Genomic DNA, 19069 nt, shown 5'->3' on the forward strand with positions numbered 1-19069 from the left:
GTGACTTAGCTCATCGCCCTCATCATTCTGACCTCTGACTTCCTTGTCACGTCTCCTTCTCTGACTCTCTTTCCTCCTTCCCTCTATTATAAAGGCCCTTGTAATTATATTGGGTCTACTTAGATAACCCAGGATAATCTCCTATCTCAAAATTGTTAATTTAATCATATCTGTGAATTCCTTTTGTCATAAGCAGCAGCATATTCACAGGGTCCAGGAAATAGGATACAGACATCTTTGAAGGAGCCCACTGTGCCTACTACAAAGATTGTTGCTAATTTTCACACACACAGTGTATCTCTCTTAACCTGTATCTCAACTAATTAGCATTTTGACAACTGGGGCTTGCAGTTCATTAATTAGATTATTAATGTTTGAGATTATCACTATTGCTAGTGTGCAGGAGCAAGAATTATTTATGGAATTTGAGGGGCAAAATCTCCAAAATGACTAATAAATAACAAAAGTAAGCCCTTATTAAGATTGAAGGGGTGATTTGACCTCACGAAGAAAATCTTTTTAACTGGGCATTGAGTAACCAGTACCACTAAATTAATTAGCTAAATACTTCCGAGAATTTCCCCAATTTGTCTGGGTATTGAAGGACATAATGTATAGTAAAGTCCATTGGTAATGAACTTGGATATATTTTTTCTGTTCTCTGAAGACTTAATTTGGTGTTATAGTTCCCTAGACAAAAACTACCAGACATGTTTGCTTCATTCTTTAAATCTCAAAAGTAATTGAAGTCGGTTAAAAAAAAAAAAAAAAACACGGTTTGCCATTATCAGGTATTTAAACCCAGGGAAAAAAATTTAATTTGCCCTTTTCTCTTCATTTCTGTAGCAGTCTTCTAAATTTTGAAATGCAAGGAAAGGACTCAAAGTTGTAGAACCTTTTCCATTCTCAGAAGGCATATGTGCAAATTTTAATGATATTTCACAAACATCTGTGGCAATGGATGCTGACTTTGATGGGTTCAAACATGGTCTGGAACTATTCTTACTGATCAGTGTGTAAAGCATTATACATAAGGATTCTAGAATCATCTTAGAAATGATAATCCTATTGCCCTTTTGTACCCTTGAAGGAGAATGAAGCCAGCAAGTATGAAGGAAAGGGCTTTAAAGTTCCAAAGTTCATTTTCTATGTCCCTCTTGTGGTTCTTAGCATGCTTTAAGGTTTACCACAACATGTTTGGACTAAAACTCCATATTTAGAGTTACCTTGAAACAAACATTTAAATTAATTATAAATTACATTATTTCAACTCTTCTGAGCTTTACTGAAAAGAATGAGAAGAAAGTGATAGGTGGGAGTGACGGGAGATCCCAAATCAGGTAATTCTTTTTCCTGTAGTGACTAGCTTTATGTGTGGGTCTGAAAATAAGAGAAGATATAGTTCTATTTCTTGCCTTTTATAATTCTAATGATTGATTGATAGACAAGCAAGGAGTGATATGAGTGGAGCAGTCCTCAAATGGTCCCCAAAAGCCATTTTTAAGTAGTATCTCACAGTATAAGGATCCTCCTTAAGCTACATGGCTTAAGAACTTCTGTGTTTTATTGATCTCAGGTAGATATTTTTTTTAGATTTTAAATTCCCTAAAATCAGGATTTGTTTTATAGTTGATGATGTCTTACAATTACTTGGCAGTAATTTTCTTTCATAGTAATACATGAGGGAATGTAGCCTCCTACAGTTTTGATGGCATGTTACATCTGATGAAATATAGTCTTTATTACAGTGCTTCATTGAAGGGCTTTCTCAGATACCAGGGTGCTTGGTTATTTCCATCTCCAGCAAAATGATTTATACGAACTTTACTTTCCAGATAAACACCACATGTAAAGAAGGTTTAGGATTCCCAATACCAAATGATACTTTAGATGTTGGGAATTCAGGACTCAGAGACAGAGAAAAATAAATTCCATCTGTAGATACCCTTGTAAGTAACCAGAAGAGGCTCTCCCCTTTGTGCAAGTGTCAGAATGATGCACACTTGATGAATGACACTGGCAAACCAGAAGCATTCAATTAACCTTAGCAATGTCCTGTTACAGGATTGCAGGCAACTTTTTTTTTTAATACTTTACTCCTTTTCTGAATTTTCTTAATGAATAGATATTACTTTTGTTTGTTTCTTTAAGTAAGTAAATGCTCCTTAATAAGATAAAGCCACCCTTGGGTCAAGACAGTAATAATAGTAGCATTCTTTTGATGACATTTACTATCAAGTTGTACACTTCAAATATGTGCAATTTATGTCATGCAATTTGTACCTTAATAAAGCTGAGCTTGTCTTTTTTTTTTAAAGAGTCATAGTTGAAAAGATCATTTCTGTAGTGGCAGTATGACACAGTACAGTGAAAACATAAAGCAGATAAGTCTTTCTGAGATTCAGGAAGATTTCAAAGAGCACGTAACTCTTGAGCTTTTTTATTCTGAGCCTTGAAGAAAGAATGAAGTTTACCAAGCAGAAAACAGAAAATGGCAGGACATGCATCCCCAAGGACAAGGAAAGCCTGCAAAGGCTTGAAGCACTCTTGCAGAGCAGTCATGACATCCCTTTCAGCCCTAGGTTATAAGATTTTGTATACACATCATCTCCACTACTAACTCACCAGACACCCAGGCCCTATAGGCAGGGATTTGGTGCACTCACTCTATAACTCTTAAAGTGCCTGACAGAACCTTGCAGCCCTTGTAGAGTGCTCCCAGAGGAGTCTAAAATAAAAATGCACAGATGGGGTTAGCAACTCTCTAAGCTACTTATGGAAAACTTAGTAAGAGCCTTTGAGAGAGAGTAGAGAGAGAGAGAAGGCCTTTGAGACAGAAGCTATAGGTGTATGGGTGTCTGGGTGTCTGGGTGGGGTGGCAGGAAGTATAACATGGGAAGGATATAAGTGCCTGAGCCTTTGGGAGGGAGGAGCTTTGTTTCCCTCTACTCTGAACCCAGTCTGGCTCTGGCTTAGTGAAGGATGAAGGATCTGTACACTCTGTGGTAGCCGCAGGGTTTTGCAGCTACCTACGCAGGGCAGGATTCCTTCAAGAAGCAGCAGCCACAAGCCCTGTTGTTGGCCAGCAGAGACCTAATCAAAATGAGGACAGTGTCCTTGGGACCTAATCTTGGGAGAAGGCTCATAAGGTAACTCACACCCTCCACCAGCCAACTGGCTACATGCTAGCCCAATGTCGGTGAGGATGACAATGGGACATCATTCGTACCCACAGAGTGCCATGGTCAAGAAACACTGGGATTAGAGCCAGTATTTTCAAGCTAGTATTTGTTGGTTCAGTGCACCACCCAGAAGACCTCAGTTACGAACATGACATTACATATTAGAACAAAGCCTTTATTTTATTGTGCATCTCCAGAAGTTTCCTTCTTTCCAGAAGGGCAGACTTTTATGGTGACTTTTTCTCACCAATTACTTTAATCATTTTCTACCTTTCTTCACTACCCACACAAAATAGAAACAATAATCATCATTAATTACACAAATGTTTTAGGTAAAATTCAAAGTTCATGATCTCTGAAATATATGCTCTTACAGTATGTAATTATAATTCAGGTTATCTGTGAGCTTATTTTTGGTTCTCTGCTCAGAGTCTATGGTCTGTAGTCATCATCTGAGGTTTAGGGTATCTAACGTGTACCCAGAAATAAAATGAGCTGTTTCCCAAGAGTGTCAGTAAACAGTCTTATAAAAATTCCTACTTTTTCTTTTAAGAACAAACTTAATGCTGAAAACTATCTCAGTTACCATGTTTGTCTATCTGATGGTGAGTGAATATTTACCTCTCTAGTACAAGACACCTTCAGTATGTCAAAATCTACCCATGGCTCAGAGGAGTCGATTACATAGAACTCAAAGTACTTTTCACATATCAAAGCTAACATTCATTTATGTTCAGATATAAACTCTAAATTAATTAGAAAAGATGGAAAACATACCAGTCCATTTGAAGGATTTAACTGTGGACATCTTCTTAGTACCAACTATCCAAAGTAGGGCCAAATCATTTATTTATGAGGATTATACTTTAGCCCATCAGTTCAGGACCAGCAGTGTATTTCATTTTAATACACTGTTTCCAAAACCTGAATCTCAGGTTAAGAGTTGAGCTTCTTCTTTTTCTGCAGATGAATAGCTCATTATTACCAGCATTGATATTAAAAGCATCTGTGTGTGATTCAGTCAGCCTAGCAGAGTGGGAATCCCTTCCGCTCCTGACTTTCCCACCCAGCCCCCACCCAATAGTCTGGCTGGTTTTGTACTGTTCCAGTGGATTCCTTTTTAAAACATCACATAGGTTTGAATATGCAACAAGTCACATTAAAGGACATTTCCTGTCCCATGACAAACATATTCATGGAGCAAACTTCTAGTAAAATATTTTAAACTATATAATAGAAGTGAATTCCATTTCACTCAGTTTTTGTCCCATGCACTAAAATTATAAAGAAGTTCCACTGGATTTTATATGCTGTGCTTATTCTTTTACATTCCTACCATCTCAATTAATTCATTCTTTCGTAACTCTCCTTATATTTCATACTAAACGGGAATTTTGCAAGGAAGAAGGATGTGAATTCCCAAAACAAAATTTAGAATTCCACTTTAATGCAAATAAAATGAGATTCAATCACTATTTACCTAAACAGTAACTAAACTCAAAATACTATGTAGTACTGACTTTCCACTGTTTCAGGTAAGTGGAAATCTGTAGTAATCTTTCCGTCCACCAATATGAGACTGATAACAATTGTTCAGTGGAGTGCCCCTGGGGGCCTGGATGCTGGCCTCATCTGCAGAAAGGTGATGAGAGTAGAGAATCAAAGGGAAGTGGGTTAGATTAAAAGTCAGCAATATAATAAATCCTAATAAATAAATCCTAGTAATATGAACTAAAACCATAAACCTCATGGAAGGAAACATATAGATAAATTTATGACTTTGGATTTGGCAGCAGATTCTCAGATATGACACCAAAAGCATGAACAATGACAACAAAAATTAAATAAACTGAACTTCATTAAAATTAAAAACTTCTGTACATTATGTGATGGGGTGAGGGTGAGGAAGCATTTGTTATTAAACTGTTGGAGTTTTGGAACGAGTGAAAAAAAAACTGTGCATTAAAGGACATTACCAATAAAGTGAAAAGACAGCTGACAGAATGGGAGGAAATATTTGTAAATCATATGTCTGATAAGAGTCTATTATCCAGAATATATAAAGAACTCTTTCAACTCAACAACAAAAAGGCAAACAACCCAGTTTAAAATGGGCAAAGTACTTAAATAGATATTTCTCCAAAGAAGATATAAGATGTCTAACAAAAACATGAAAATGTTAGGGAAATATATATATCAAAGCACACATACTAAGATTGCTATGATAAAGTTTCTAAAAATTAAAAGAAAATGACAAGTGTTTGTGAGGATGTGAAGAAACCAGAACCCTCATACATGGCTGGTAAAAATGAAAAATGATTCAGTCATTTTGAAAAACAGTTTGGTAGCTCCTCAAAAAGTTTCATATAGAATTACCATGTGACCCTACAAATTCTATTTGTAGGTCTATACCCAAAAGGACTGAAAACAGGGACTGAAACAGCTACATACACATGTGTGTACATAGCACTATTCACAATAGCCAAAAGGTGAAAACAGCCCAAATATCCATTAATGGATGAATGGCTAAATGAACTGTTGTATATACATAGAATGGAATATTATTTGGCCATAAAGAGGAATGAAGTATTGGATGAATTGCCAAAACATTATGCTAAGTGAAAGAAGCCAGACACCAAAGGTCACATATTTTGTGATTCCACTCCCCAAAATATCCAAAATAGATAAATTTAGGATGCAGATTGGTGGTTGTCAGGGCCTGAGGGGAGCCGGGGAAATGAAGAGATACTGTCTAACTGGCAAGGAGTTTTATTTAGGAATGATGGAAATATTTTGCAACCAAATAGAGGTAATTGTGGCACACCATGTGCCACTGAACTATTCACTTTAAGGTGGTTAATTTTGTTACATGAATTTCACCTCAATAAACAGAAGTCTACAACACAAAAGATAAATGGTTGTGACCTGTTTTACCAGAACTGCTTAGCCAGGACATTGAGATAAATGTTTCTCATTACAGTAGAGATCATGATTAGAGATTAGGGTCTGGGTGACTAGTAGTAGACCTCATATTCAACTTAGATTTTGAAAGTCAAAATGAGAAAATTAATTGATATTTCTTGTTCTTTTAGGACTCTCAGCTTGTTTCCTCTGGACACAATAATCCAAGTAAGAAAGACTTCTCTCTACAGCTTCATATATGGAGGGTGGGAGATGGAGGGGGTGAGGAAGGGAAGGTGCATGCAATAGACTGTAGGTTGAGAAGGAATTTCACCAAAAAACCAAAATCAAGTCGGGGAAAAGAGGACCATTTTTTCAAGTACTGCCCAAATGGATAAGATTCAAGGGATCTTGAGTGCTCCTCCATCTTTATTCAAGGGAAGGAGGTGCCAAACATAAAATGGTGAATTTCAAAGGAATGCTAGGAGGAAGGAACACTATGCTCTATTATGGTTGGTCTCTGGTATATGAGGAGGGAAAAAAACCTTTAAAGACAACTAATGAGTTACCTAAATTGAAAAAAAGTGAGTGGGCCAAGAGAACAAATTAGAAGACCTCAAGATAAATGACCTTAGAATGCATGAAGATATCATGCCCTCTTCTAGAGATAGGCAGGCTGCAATATCTAAGAAGGAATTTTTTATTGAAACCAGTGTCCCATAAAACATACGGGCTTTATTGTCAAAGAGAGAATGTTATTGTTTCATGAAGTAGTGTTTTAGTTCTCTTCTTTGGCATGAAGTAATTGGTGTTAGTATCTTCTTGAGCATTAAAAATGCATAACCCGGGGCACCTGGGTGGCTCAGTTGGTTAAATGTCCAACTTCAGCTCAGGTCATGATCTCACGGTCTGTGAGTTCGAGCCCCACGTCGGGCTCTGTGCTGACAGCTCAGAGCCTGGAGCCTGCTTCGGATTCTGTGTCTCCCTCTCTTTCTGCCCCTCCCCCACTCACACTCTGTCTATCTCTCTTTTTCTCAAAAATAAATAAAACATTAAAAAAATGTTTTTAATTAAAAAATTGTCCATGTCATGAAAGTACACTCACAAAGACTGGGCATTGTTAGTCTCAAAACCAGCCAGTCAGCTAAGAGCACCCCTTGCCAATTACAAAGCTATGTTTGAACATGAAAATCACTCTGAGCTAGTAAATGCATCTTTGGAACTGAGGCTCACCCACTGAGCGTCTGTGAGACAGAAGGCTTGAGGAGAAAAGACATCCAGACAAATGTGTTAGGAAGCCCGGACTTTTAATGCACAGCTAGAGAAAGGTCAGGGAAGGGGAATGATGGCATAATGACACAAAGGCAATATCACTTAATTATCCCACCCTCTTTTGGGATTTGCTGTGAGCACAAGCACTGGTGAAGTGGCGAAAGGCCAAGGGACTTGAAATCTGAAGACTATAAATTCACTGGTAAGAAAAGAAATTAGAAGAAATGCCTGATTAAGTCCTTCATGAGATGTGCAGTATCAGCATCATATGCCTTATGAACATACTAAAAAACATGCTAGAGTATACAGAAGAGTTGCCATTACTTTCCTCACTGTTTCTTTCCATTTGAACTTAAACAGTTCAGAGTAAAGAGAACATAATCGATGAATGAATGTACTTTCTCTGAGATTAGAGTTTTTGACATAAAGAACAAAGGAAATAGCTGTTGAGTCTTTTCTATGTTCCAGTGCCTTGATGTGTTATTTCACTTAATCCTAACCATAGCCATATAAGGTAGGCGTTACCAACCCCATTTTACACATGATGAAAATGAGATTTTGAAGACAATAACTAACCCAGGATCACATGGCTAAATGAAAAATGACTGCCAGGATTTGTATTCCAGGATCTCTACCCCAAAGACAACAGACTGTATTTCACTACCTTGACCCCTGTCATTTCACAGTGGATTTGAATTCTTGTCCAAGAACTATATACTTTGACTTTGTATGCATCTGGCATATTTTTATGGCATGTCATAAATCCTCATGCTTACACTACAGTTTAGATTATGTAAAGCAGACCCCATCTTATATGAAATGTGAAGTGACACCTGCCTTGTGTGGTATACTCTCTGGCATTTCATTGTCTAGGGAAATTTGTGATTGACTTCCTCTTTTCTAGGGGTAGGGAGATTTTTTTTTCCCCAAATAATCCCCCAAAAGCCGAGTACATCTATAAAAAGGTAATACCACTATTTAAAAATCTGAGCTTTTTCTTTTTTTTTTTAACGTCTATTTATTTTTGAGACAGAGAGAGACACAGCATGAACGCGGGAGGGTCAGAGAGAGGGAGACACAGAATCTGAAACAGGCTCCAGGCTCTGAGCTGTCAGCACAGAGCCCGACGCGGGGCTTGAACTCACGGACCGCGAGATCATGACCTGAGCCAAAGTCGGCCGCTTAACCGACTGAGCCACCCAGGCGCCCCAAAAATCTGAGCTTTTTCTATAGATTATGGCATATTTAAAACTTTAGGAGAGCTGATGCCACCAGTAGTTCCAGTGCTGTGTTTTATTTTTGGTTTGGAATCATTATTGTTTGGAATATTTCTGGAATTCTGACTCCAGTAAATAGGTAGAAAATAGAAAAAAAAAAAACTGCACTTCAGAGACACCAAACACAAATATGTATGTGTGGATTGACGGACTAAGCATCACCACTTTAGGTCAGTGCTTTTTTCCTTTTTTTTTTTTAAGCTTTTTTTTTTTTAATGTTTATTTTTGAGAGAGACAGAATGAGAGAGAGAGAGAGAGGGACAGAGAGAGGGAGACCTAGTATCTGAAGCAGGGTCTAGGTTCTGAACTATCAGCACAGAGCCTGACATGGGGCTTGAATCCACGAACAGTGAGATCACGACCTGAACCGAAGTTGGACGCTTAACCGACTGAGCCACCCAGGCGCCCCAGGTCAATGCTTTTTTTCTTTTTGAAATTAGCAAAAGTATGTATGTCGATACTAAAGGGAAAGAGTGTGTGAATTAAACAGAAATTCTTTTAATCCAAATCTTTTAAAAGATGGATACTCTAGGGGCGCCTGGGTGGCTTGGTCGGTTAAGCATCCGACTTCGGGACTTCGGCTCAGGTCATGATCTCACGGTCCGTGAGTTCGAGCCCCGCATCAGGCTCTGTGCTGACCACTCAGAGCCTGCAGCCTGTTTCAGATTCTGTGTCTCCCTCTGTCTCTGCCCCTCCCCTGTTCATGCTCTGTCTCTCTCTGTCTCAAAAATAAACGTTGAAAAAAAATTTTTAAAAAAAAAGATGGATACTCTAGTCATTTTGTTGAATTACTGATTAATTTAATATTATAAAATATAAGCTTTTTAAGCATTGAGAAACTTAAATATTAAAATAGATGATATGTGTCTGTGTTTTTTAAAAGTTATGAGAGTGTCCTGTTCAAGAGGAAGACTACGCATAAGCACCTCTTCCCCTTTCTTTAGAATCCCCATTTAGCTAACCAAAAGCTATAGTAATGGAAATAAATCCATAATAGCACTGAGAACACGAGGGGATGCAATCAACAAACCAGAAGTTCTGTTGAGTTTCTGGAAAACAGAAGCAGAAAGGACCATACTGTTTGATCATCCTGGCAGGGAAGATCATGACCCAGAAAAAGAAAGAAAGGAAAATGATGGAAAAAACAGGAACAAGTTCTAATAGTGGTGGAAACTATCCTAGGGAGCTCTAGGAGAGACTCCATATTGCCACTTATTCCCACGAAAGAATAGATAGGCATGGATTGTGAGCAAGATAGGAAGACCTGGGTCATTCTTCTCCCAATTACCTCAACCCCCATCCTAACTGTTTTCTTATACAGAGCATCCAGTCTGGTTTTTTCTCCCCCAAAAATCCAAAAGACAAAAAAAATTAGTTACATTTACTAAGAAAATGAAGAGCTGACCCGAAGTTCCACTTAACGACTGGAACTTTAATAAGAGAGAAGCAGAACAGATTCTGAGATGACACCAGACCTTAAAAATAGACATGTATGGTTGGCAAAAGAAGAGTCAAGTTTGCTGAAGATGGAAACAAAAAATACTAATACTCAGACTGAAGTACTTCCTACTTTTGTTGGAGTGTAGGGTTAGGGCTCCCAGCTTGCCTGAGGCCTCTCTTCTGAACCCTAAATAAAGCCTTTGAGTCACCAAACCCTATCCACTTACAAAGAGCTCTAAATCAGCCCTTCCCTCCAAGGCAAAGGAGTGTTAGGAAAAGAGATCAGTGTACCAGTACAGGAAATTCACACCATTTTTTTTTTAATTTTTTTTTTTAACGTTTATTTATTTTTGAGACAGAGAGAGACAAAGCATGAACGGGGGAGGGTCAAGGAGAGGGAGACACAGAATCTGAAACAGGCTCCAGGCTCTGAGCTGTCAGCACAGAGCCCGATGCGGGGCTTGAACTCACGGACCGCTAGATCATGACCTGAACTGAAGTCGGCCGCTTAACCGACTGAGCCACCCAGGCGCCCCTGGAAATTCACACCATTTACCTTCATTAACCAACCCATTTTCATTCAAAAATGTGAATATATAACCAAGGAGCATCAAAGAGAAGGAATGGCCCTAAGGGAATTGATATATTAATTCAAAGAACAGAAGAAAAAAATTGCAAGTATCATTACAACCTTCAGAAAAAAATTGAAATTATTTGTATTAAATATAAAGGGAACAGAATGGCATGAAAAAGAAGTCATTAGAGAATAAACAAGCACTTGAGAATTTAAATATGGCCAATAAAACTTAAAAAATTAATATAAATACCTGAAGTCTGGAATCTAGAATGTAAGGTTGAAAACATTTTCTTTTTCTGGATATTAAGCAAAAGACAGAAGGAAATACAAAAGGAAGGTAAGATACATGGAAGATCAATCAGGGAGGAAAGGTCAAAATCCAACCAATAGGGATACCAGAAAGAGAAAAGAAAGAAAATGGAAAAGAAGAAAAAGAATAAAAATAGAATTCTAAAAGAAATGAAAAACTCACTATCAAAACAACTCATAAACAAGAAAACAAGAGACTATAAACAAAAGCAATGAAAAACAGATGGCAGAGAATTAGACCGGCAAAGACTTGAGAGATTGGAATTACCAAGCCCAAAATACAAAACAAGAGTGCTTACTTTAATTTCTAGAAATAAAAGAGAAGATTGAAAATGTGGTAAAGAAAGAAAAGATTTGAAGACATACTAATCAGAACCTCTATAATTGAGAAAATAAAAATAGAAAATAAGAATTCCTTAGGCTTAACAGCAGACGATTGGACATCACTGAAGAAAAAAGTAATGAATTGCAAAATTGGACTTAAGCAATTATCTAGAATGCAGCCTAGAGAAATGGAAAATACAAAATGGAAGTTAAGAAACATGAGGGACAGGGGCACCCAGGTGATTCAGTTGGTTGAGTGTCTGACTTGGTTTTGGCTCAAGTCATGATCCAACGGTCGTGGGATTGAGCCACATGTCAGGCTCTGCACTGAGTGTGGAGCCTGCTTAAGATTCTCTCTCTTCCTTTGCCCCTGTCCCCAGCTCTTGCACTTTCTCTGTCCTCCCCCTTGCCCCTGCTGCCAAAAAAAAAAAAAAAAGTAAAAGAAAAGAACATAAGGGATAAAGTGAGAGGTCTAATGTATATTCAACTAGAATTCCAGAAGGAGCTAAGGGAACAGAGTAAATATTAAAGGAGAAAGTGGCTGAAAATTTTCCAGAATTGAAAGACACTACCACATAGATTGAAAGAACTCAATGAATATTAAACAGGATAAATAAAAAGAGGTCCACACTAGACACATTATAGTTAAACTGAAAATCACAAAGATAAAAAAAATCTTAAAATACCCTTTAATATCTTCAGAAAAGCAACAATTAGACTTCCAGTTGACTTCTCAATGGAAGCAATAGGATCCAGCAGACAGCAAATTTATAACTTCACTTTTGTGTATGTGGAAAACGACAGTTGATTCTCAAATGTATGGATATAACAAAGGGCTAAGAATAGCTCAGACACTCCTGAAGAAGAACAAGGTTGGAGCCTGGCCTTACTAGTATTAGAAATAAGTACATATTTTTTAGCTAAGTAATGAAGATAGTAATAGACAAATTGATCAATGAAACAGAAGACCCAGAAACAGATCCACAAATGTGTGAAAACTAGATTTATTACAGAGCTGATAATGTAGACCAATGGAGAAAGAATGGGCTTCTTAATAAATAGTACCAGAATAATTGATTATCTATAGGGATAAAAAATGAAATTAATATACCACACCATATACAAAAACTTTTCCAGGTATTTTTTAAAGACCTGAATGTTAATATTAAAATTCTATACTTTCAAAAGATAATATAGAACATCTTTATGATATATTTATTAAAATAAAAAAGATATCAAATAAAGGAAAATGTTGATAAATTCATGTACATTAATATTGAGAACTTATAATCATCCAAAGATACCAGAAAAGGAGTAAAAAGACTCGCACTGGGAGAAATTAAGGAGAGTCTCTGTGTGTGCATGTATATATGAGACAGGAGATTTGTATCAAGAAAATAGTTATTTTCTTCTATGAATTAAAAAAAAGAATACTACAAAAAATTTTTAAGGGTTTAAAGAGAATGTCACAGAGAGCAAGCACAATATATCTCCTCATTGGTACTCAGATATGCAAACACCACAATGAAATTACATTTTACATTATTATGTTAGAAAAACCTTTTAAATCTTAACTATAAGTTAATTTAGAAACGAGTTTAAGATTCTCCAGTAAAGTTAAGAATATATAAGCCCCACGTCTCAGAACTCCTAACACATGCACAAAGAAGGAGGTTCATGAATGTGTGTAATGACATCATTCTAATGAAGAAAACTTAAATGTCCATCAAGAGTCAAATGAGTAAGGAAATGATGGTAGATTCTTATAAGGGGTTGCTGCACCACAGTGAGAATGATCAACACTACAATACATCATGATGGCTGACTCTCAAAATCATAATGTTGAGTGACAGAAGGAAGTCTCAGAAGAATGCATACAGTGTGATTCCATTTATGTAAAATTTAAAATCAGAAAAAACTGAAGAATATTTTATTTGCTAATGAATACATGGATGGTAAAAGCTATTAAGAAAAGAAAAGGAATGATTAACACAAGATTCCATTTCCAGATAGCTGGTGGGGATGGCAGAAATAGGAGGTTTCTGGGTTATTTCTTGGTAATACCCACTTCCTGGCCTGGAAGATGTTTTCAAAGTTAACTCATTTTAATTTTTTAAAACTTCATGTGTACACTTTCATATACATATACATTTTATGTACATTAAATGCATACTCTATTGAACATTTTTTAAGGAAAAGTATAGCCTTTACTTGAGACAGATTAACACGTGGCATGATGAAATGTAAGAATGGGAATACATTTGACTGAAATGCCAGGAACACTTGCCTTCATTTGGGTTTATGACATTCCTTTCTGTACACATCCAGTCTTCTTGGTTCTTTAGTGACTAATATTTAATCATTATAATATTATAAATCCTATTATTCATTGGTTTGTAATTTTTCTAATTGGCCTATAGGCAATTCCAAAAATTAAATTATTAATTAAATTAATATTAATGAGGGTGACTCATTAATAATTACTGAACAGAATATAAATATTTTAAATCTTGGCTATGTAGAAGGAAACGTATAGCTGTGCAGAGTTGTGTACCGTGGAGAGGGAAGGCAGGAGGGAAGAATAGATGAATGAATTTCCACATTTCACATAGTATACAGGAAAAGATACTGTCAATAGTTGATTAATCAAGAAATAGAAGGTTAAACTTAAGGTTATAAATACCCAGTAGAGGCACTAAAAGTAATAATAGACTAGTAAGAATTGTAAGCAGAGATGGTAGTATATTAAGTACCTTAAGTCCCATCTTTGATAACAGAAATCGTTACACAGTCTAAAGTCATTACATCTAGAAACAAGTATATCACTGAGCATAGTGGTTGAAGGGCTAACATAACTAAAAACAAAAGCTAGCAAAGTCAACACTGCAAACATGGATTCCTTTCATTATAAAGAAAAGTCATAGGGGTGCCTGGGTGGCTCAGGTCCTGATCTCATGGTTCTTGGGTTGGAGCCCCATGTCAGACTCTGCACTACCAGCATGGAGATTCTTGGGATTCTTGCTCTCTCCTCTCTCTCTGCCCCTCCCCTGCTCGCGCTTTCTCCCTCTCTCTCAAAATAAATAAAATAAACTTAAAAAAAAAAAAAGAAAAGTTATAGTATAGCAACTTCCCTCTGCAGCAGAATACAGCTTAACGCAGGTCTATTTTTATTCCCTTTCAACAGTCTATAGTCCACCTTGTAGCACTGTTGATGGAGAGTATATACTCCAGGAGTGCAGTCATGTTCTGTGTTTAAAGAGCATGAATTAGGTATTATTTATCTTTATGCTTGCTAGAGTGCCCAGCGTTTAAGTCCTCAGTGCATTTATTGGATTAAAAGTGTAGCTACTGTCATTTTTTTTAAGTGGCCTATTGGGGCCATCAAGCTGTTTCATACCTCAAACTGTATATTCATCTCAGTGGTGAGTGTACCTTTCTCCTCTTCCTCCACTACTGTGACAGGGATTCTGTATTCATGACAGGTCATGAGACAGAAGACCTATATGAAGCATGTAGTATATGTTTAAGTACTGTGGAAGGCTCAAGTAGACAAATATGGAGCATCAAACTGAAAGTATGCATATAATATACGTATATACATACCTATGCGTTTACATGTGTATGTAGATATGTATATCCTATGGCTCATTTTTTGTGCCCTCTTCCTCTCTGTAATTATATTTCCACATGCAAAATAACCACACTGCTCCTGAGCCGTTCTTTTATGTCCAGTTTCTTAATGATCAATACAGAGACCAGTGTGGTATCTATCATGAAAACAGCTGAAATAACCAGGGTGACCCCAAAAAGTCTTCTTTGGTGGCTGCAGGGAAACATCTGAGCATCCAACTAAGAATTTTTTTGTCAAGAGTTTTCTAGTATGCATTTATTATTTTCCCTTGGGTCCTGAAAAAGAGACTATGATTCTTAATGGCTTATGTACTTAAACATTTCAAGTTAGCTTCAGAAATTGCATCACCTAAAATTTCAAGATGTTGAGAATTTTATGTCTTATTCTTTGTGAATGACAAACACAGCTTTAATCCCTGTCTCCATTCTGAGCTTACTTTTCCCCCAGAAAGATTAATTCATTATCAGCACCAAAGTCAGAGAACACTCTCTCTAGGACCATCTGTAAATGCCCCGTTTGGCCCCATTGTATCCTTCCTATTCTGTTTTTCCCTGTTGCCACAACATAAGTGCTGCTAAGAGCAGAGATCATCAGCTGCAGCTTTGTCCCTGAGCTGATCCAGCCCACAATTCCTGCAGCCCCCAGATCCCATGTGCACTAAGGCCTGTACCCTATCAGCCTGCAGTTTATCTGACAACATTGTTGCTCAAGGTAAAACATACTTATTCAAACATCCAAATAATTGTCTCTGTTTATATTATTGATTTTCTGGGTTTTTGACAGAAGTTGTTTAGCAATGTTTACTATTGCCTGCTGCTCCTGAACCTGCTGTTTTACATTCTTGATTAAGATTTTATGTGGGGTTATTACCAGTGGCTATAAACTCAGGAAAGTAACCAATTTTCCCAAATTAAAGGGGGAAATATATCAATATGTTTCAGAAATTAAACCTCCATTTAGTTTTGTCTTACATAATGCAGGTGTTACAGCTCTTATTTTGGCATTCTAGCAGGAAGCATGGTTACTTAGTGGAAAAGTGATCCTGGAAAGAACTAAATTAGGTTATTTTCCAGCACTAGAACCAGTTGATGAGGACTTACATGTCTCCTATATAAGTACACCACAGACTGGCCTGGAAGACAAAAATATAGTATCAAACTATGAGCTTGAAAGCAAGTTTGCTTATTTGCTGCCTCTACTTTTATTTCAAAATGGATTCCTTTGTACTGGGGCTTTGTCTAATCAGTGTTTTTTTGTTTTTGTTTTTGTTTTTTTTTAATTTTTTTTTCAACGTTTATTTATTTTGGGGACAGAGAGAGACAGAGCATGAATGGGCAAGGGGCAGAGAGAGAGGGAGACACAGATTCGGAAACAGGCTCCAGGCTCTGAGCCATCAGCCCAGAGCCCGACGCGGGGCTTGAACTCACAGACCGCGAGATCATGACCTGGCTGAAGTCGGACGCTTAACCGACTGCGCCACCCAGGCGCCCCAGTCTAATCAGTGTTTGTTATCAAGGCACCTAAATCAATTTTGTGGCTTTTTAACAAAGTGACTGTCCCTCATGGTTTTTCTGGCACTGTGTAGACATATTAACAGAGTTCTATCTGAGATAAATGTGTGAACTATATATGTAACTGTGCCTTTTTTCCCTCACAACTCTTTAATTTTCTATTTAAAAAAGGAGAAATTGTAAAGTTTCCTTTTTTTAAGTTTATTTTGAGAGAGAGAGAAAACTGGTGGGCGGGGTGGGGGGGTGGGGGGGTTGCGGGACAGAGAATGGACAGAGGATCCAAAGCAGGCTCTGTGCTGATGGTACAGAGCCGAACACAGAGCTTGAACTCATGAACCGTGAGATCATGACTTGAGCCAAAGTCAGACACCTAGCTGACTGAGCCACCCAGGATCCCCTGTAAAATTTACTTTTGAGTTCAGTTTGGGTGATATCTTTGGAATGTGTTCATCATGAAAATAAGTTAAACATAATTACATCATGTTAATCATGGAATCATTCCTGAGACTAGGTGACCACAAGCTAATGTCACCTGCTGACAAGGGAGGCTCATCTAGTGCCATTGGCCTGAGGTTCTACAAGATATTTAGGCCTGACTTGAAAGAGCAAAGCAAAAGCAAGTGGCCGCCATCAAGCCCATTTCTTACAACCCACAACCTTTTCTAGGCTTTACTCAACTGTTAGCACCACACAATCATCATAACTCTAGCCGACTCACACTTGCAAGTCATGACCCTCCCCCTTCCTTCCCCTAGCCTCAAGGAAATAAAAAGAAGCACCTTACAAAATAAGGATGCATGGTTCAAACCCTCAATGGCCAAGGATCGAAGAATTATGTCTATTGCTAGAAGAATTTGCCATTTAAAACTACTAAAAGTGAACTGGTTCCAGACTCCCTTAATTAAAGCCTATTAAGTGTTTGATGACCACAAACCACAGAAACATTTCTTTAGCTAGACTTTCAAATGGTCTGGAAGGATTTCTGGTTTATACCTTATTCTGCATTAATTCAGGGGTCCCCAAAAGCTGCTGCCAGGACTTTCCGTGGGTATACATCTTGGGGATCTTGTATTCTATCAGTGTTCTGTACGGTTCTCTCCTCCACCTTCTTATGGAACCTGACCTGCTTGTATTAGCAAAAGGGATCAAAGGTCAAAATGCCTTGCATGTTAGAATGCTAATGGAGTTTATTTCCTTAAATTGTCTGTAAAATGAAATGGAAGGAAACAGGTTCCATCTGTAAGATATTCATCTTTTGGCAGGGTCTCCACTCTGAACCTCTGGTTGTTTGCAAACAGCTCCTAGTACCTACTCACAGATCCATGCCTGGGCAATTGTAATACATGGAAGAAATTACTTGACAATCCGGTTCTCAGACAATAAAAAGATGTTTTAAAAGCCTCCTGCTGCACATTTTGAAAGGTTTTTTTTTTAATTTTTTTTTCAACGTTTATTTATTTTTGGGACAGAGAGAGACAGAGCATGAACGGGGGAGGGGCAGAGAGAGAGGGAGACACAGAATCGGAAACAGGCTCCAGGCTCTGAGCCATCAGCCCAGAGCCCGACGTGGGGCTCGAACTCACGGACCGCGAAATCGTGACCTGGCTGAAGTCGGACACTTAACCGACTGCACCACCCAGGCGCCCCATATTTTGAAAGATTTTTAATAGGAGCATTGAAATATATTTAATCTCTCTTAAATCTTAAAGACCGTAACACTCACATGTTGACATTTTTTGTCTGCTTCCTTTTTAAGAGAAAGGTGATGCTGAGCCAGAGAGTCCTGACAATGGCACATCGAATACATCGTAAGTCTCTTTCCTGTTTCTATCCAGATAATATGTCTGTAGTATGAAACAGTGCAAATATCACGTAAGAGTAATAATAATAATGGAAGGAAGGCTGTGGTTCTCTTTCTCATGATGATGTCTTTCAATGCTTTTGGGTGCGGACACATTTTGAGGTCTTTCTTATGCTTTAGCACAGTAAGAGTAATCTTAAAAATGTAAATACTCCTCCTGATAAAATAGAAATGTAGTAAGATTTCAGGGTATGTGTCATTGGGGAGAAAGGAGACAAACCCTTTAGAATTTGGCTGGAGATTTTCAGCCCTGTCCTAAATAACTGTGTGACTTTTCACATATACTGGGAGGTATTCTATCATACACACGATGAAGTACCAATGTCATTTTAAAAGCCTGCCATCTCCAACCTCACCTTGGAATTGTGTGAAAAATACAATGATGAATATCTCTGGAATCTCAAATTTGTCATGTTTTTGAATTTACAAACGCAATTTTAAAAACATAAGAAAAGGCACTTAGAAAGCATGTGTTCCTCACTCTCTATTTTTTGTCTTTTTCCTCTCAGTACTCAAAGAATCCAAATGTATTTTTAATGATTAATTTGATACCAACTTTATTTCCCAAAGTTTAAATAAAATAATTCACGAGCTAGCAAATTACTTTAGCTTCACAGGAATCAGTCACAGGTTGGCTCCTTAAGAATCTTTATTTTTATTACTCTGAGGGGCAAGATAAGTTTTCTTATTATGAGACAGCTTTGTGAATTTATCTATGTGTGAGCCAGTGCTCATATTGCTCAGCATCTAAAATGCTATTCATTAGATACCACACCTCGTGATA

The 19069-nt window shown here is 37.5% G+C and overlaps 1 protein-coding gene across 1 annotated transcript in view; it reads left to right on the forward strand.

The window, feature by feature from the left end:
• AFF3 (AF4/FMR2 family member 3) overlaps positions 1 to 19069 on the forward strand; it is a 530066-nt gene that overhangs the window by 337215 nt on the left and 173782 nt on the right. The window contains exons 8-9 of the mRNA XM_043603159.1: positions 6275 to 6311; positions 18181 to 18232. Coding sequence (XP_043459094.1) covers positions 6275 to 6311; positions 18181 to 18232 — 89 coding nt within the window. The remainder of the gene's footprint in view (positions 1 to 6274; positions 6312 to 18180; positions 18233 to 19069) is intronic.

The sequence above is a fragment of the Prionailurus bengalensis genome, chromosome A3 (genome assembly GCF_016509475.1).
Source record: "Prionailurus bengalensis isolate Pbe53 chromosome A3, Fcat_Pben_1.1_paternal_pri, whole genome shotgun sequence".
Taxonomy (NCBI): Eukaryota; Metazoa; Chordata; class Mammalia; order Carnivora; family Felidae; genus Prionailurus; species Prionailurus bengalensis.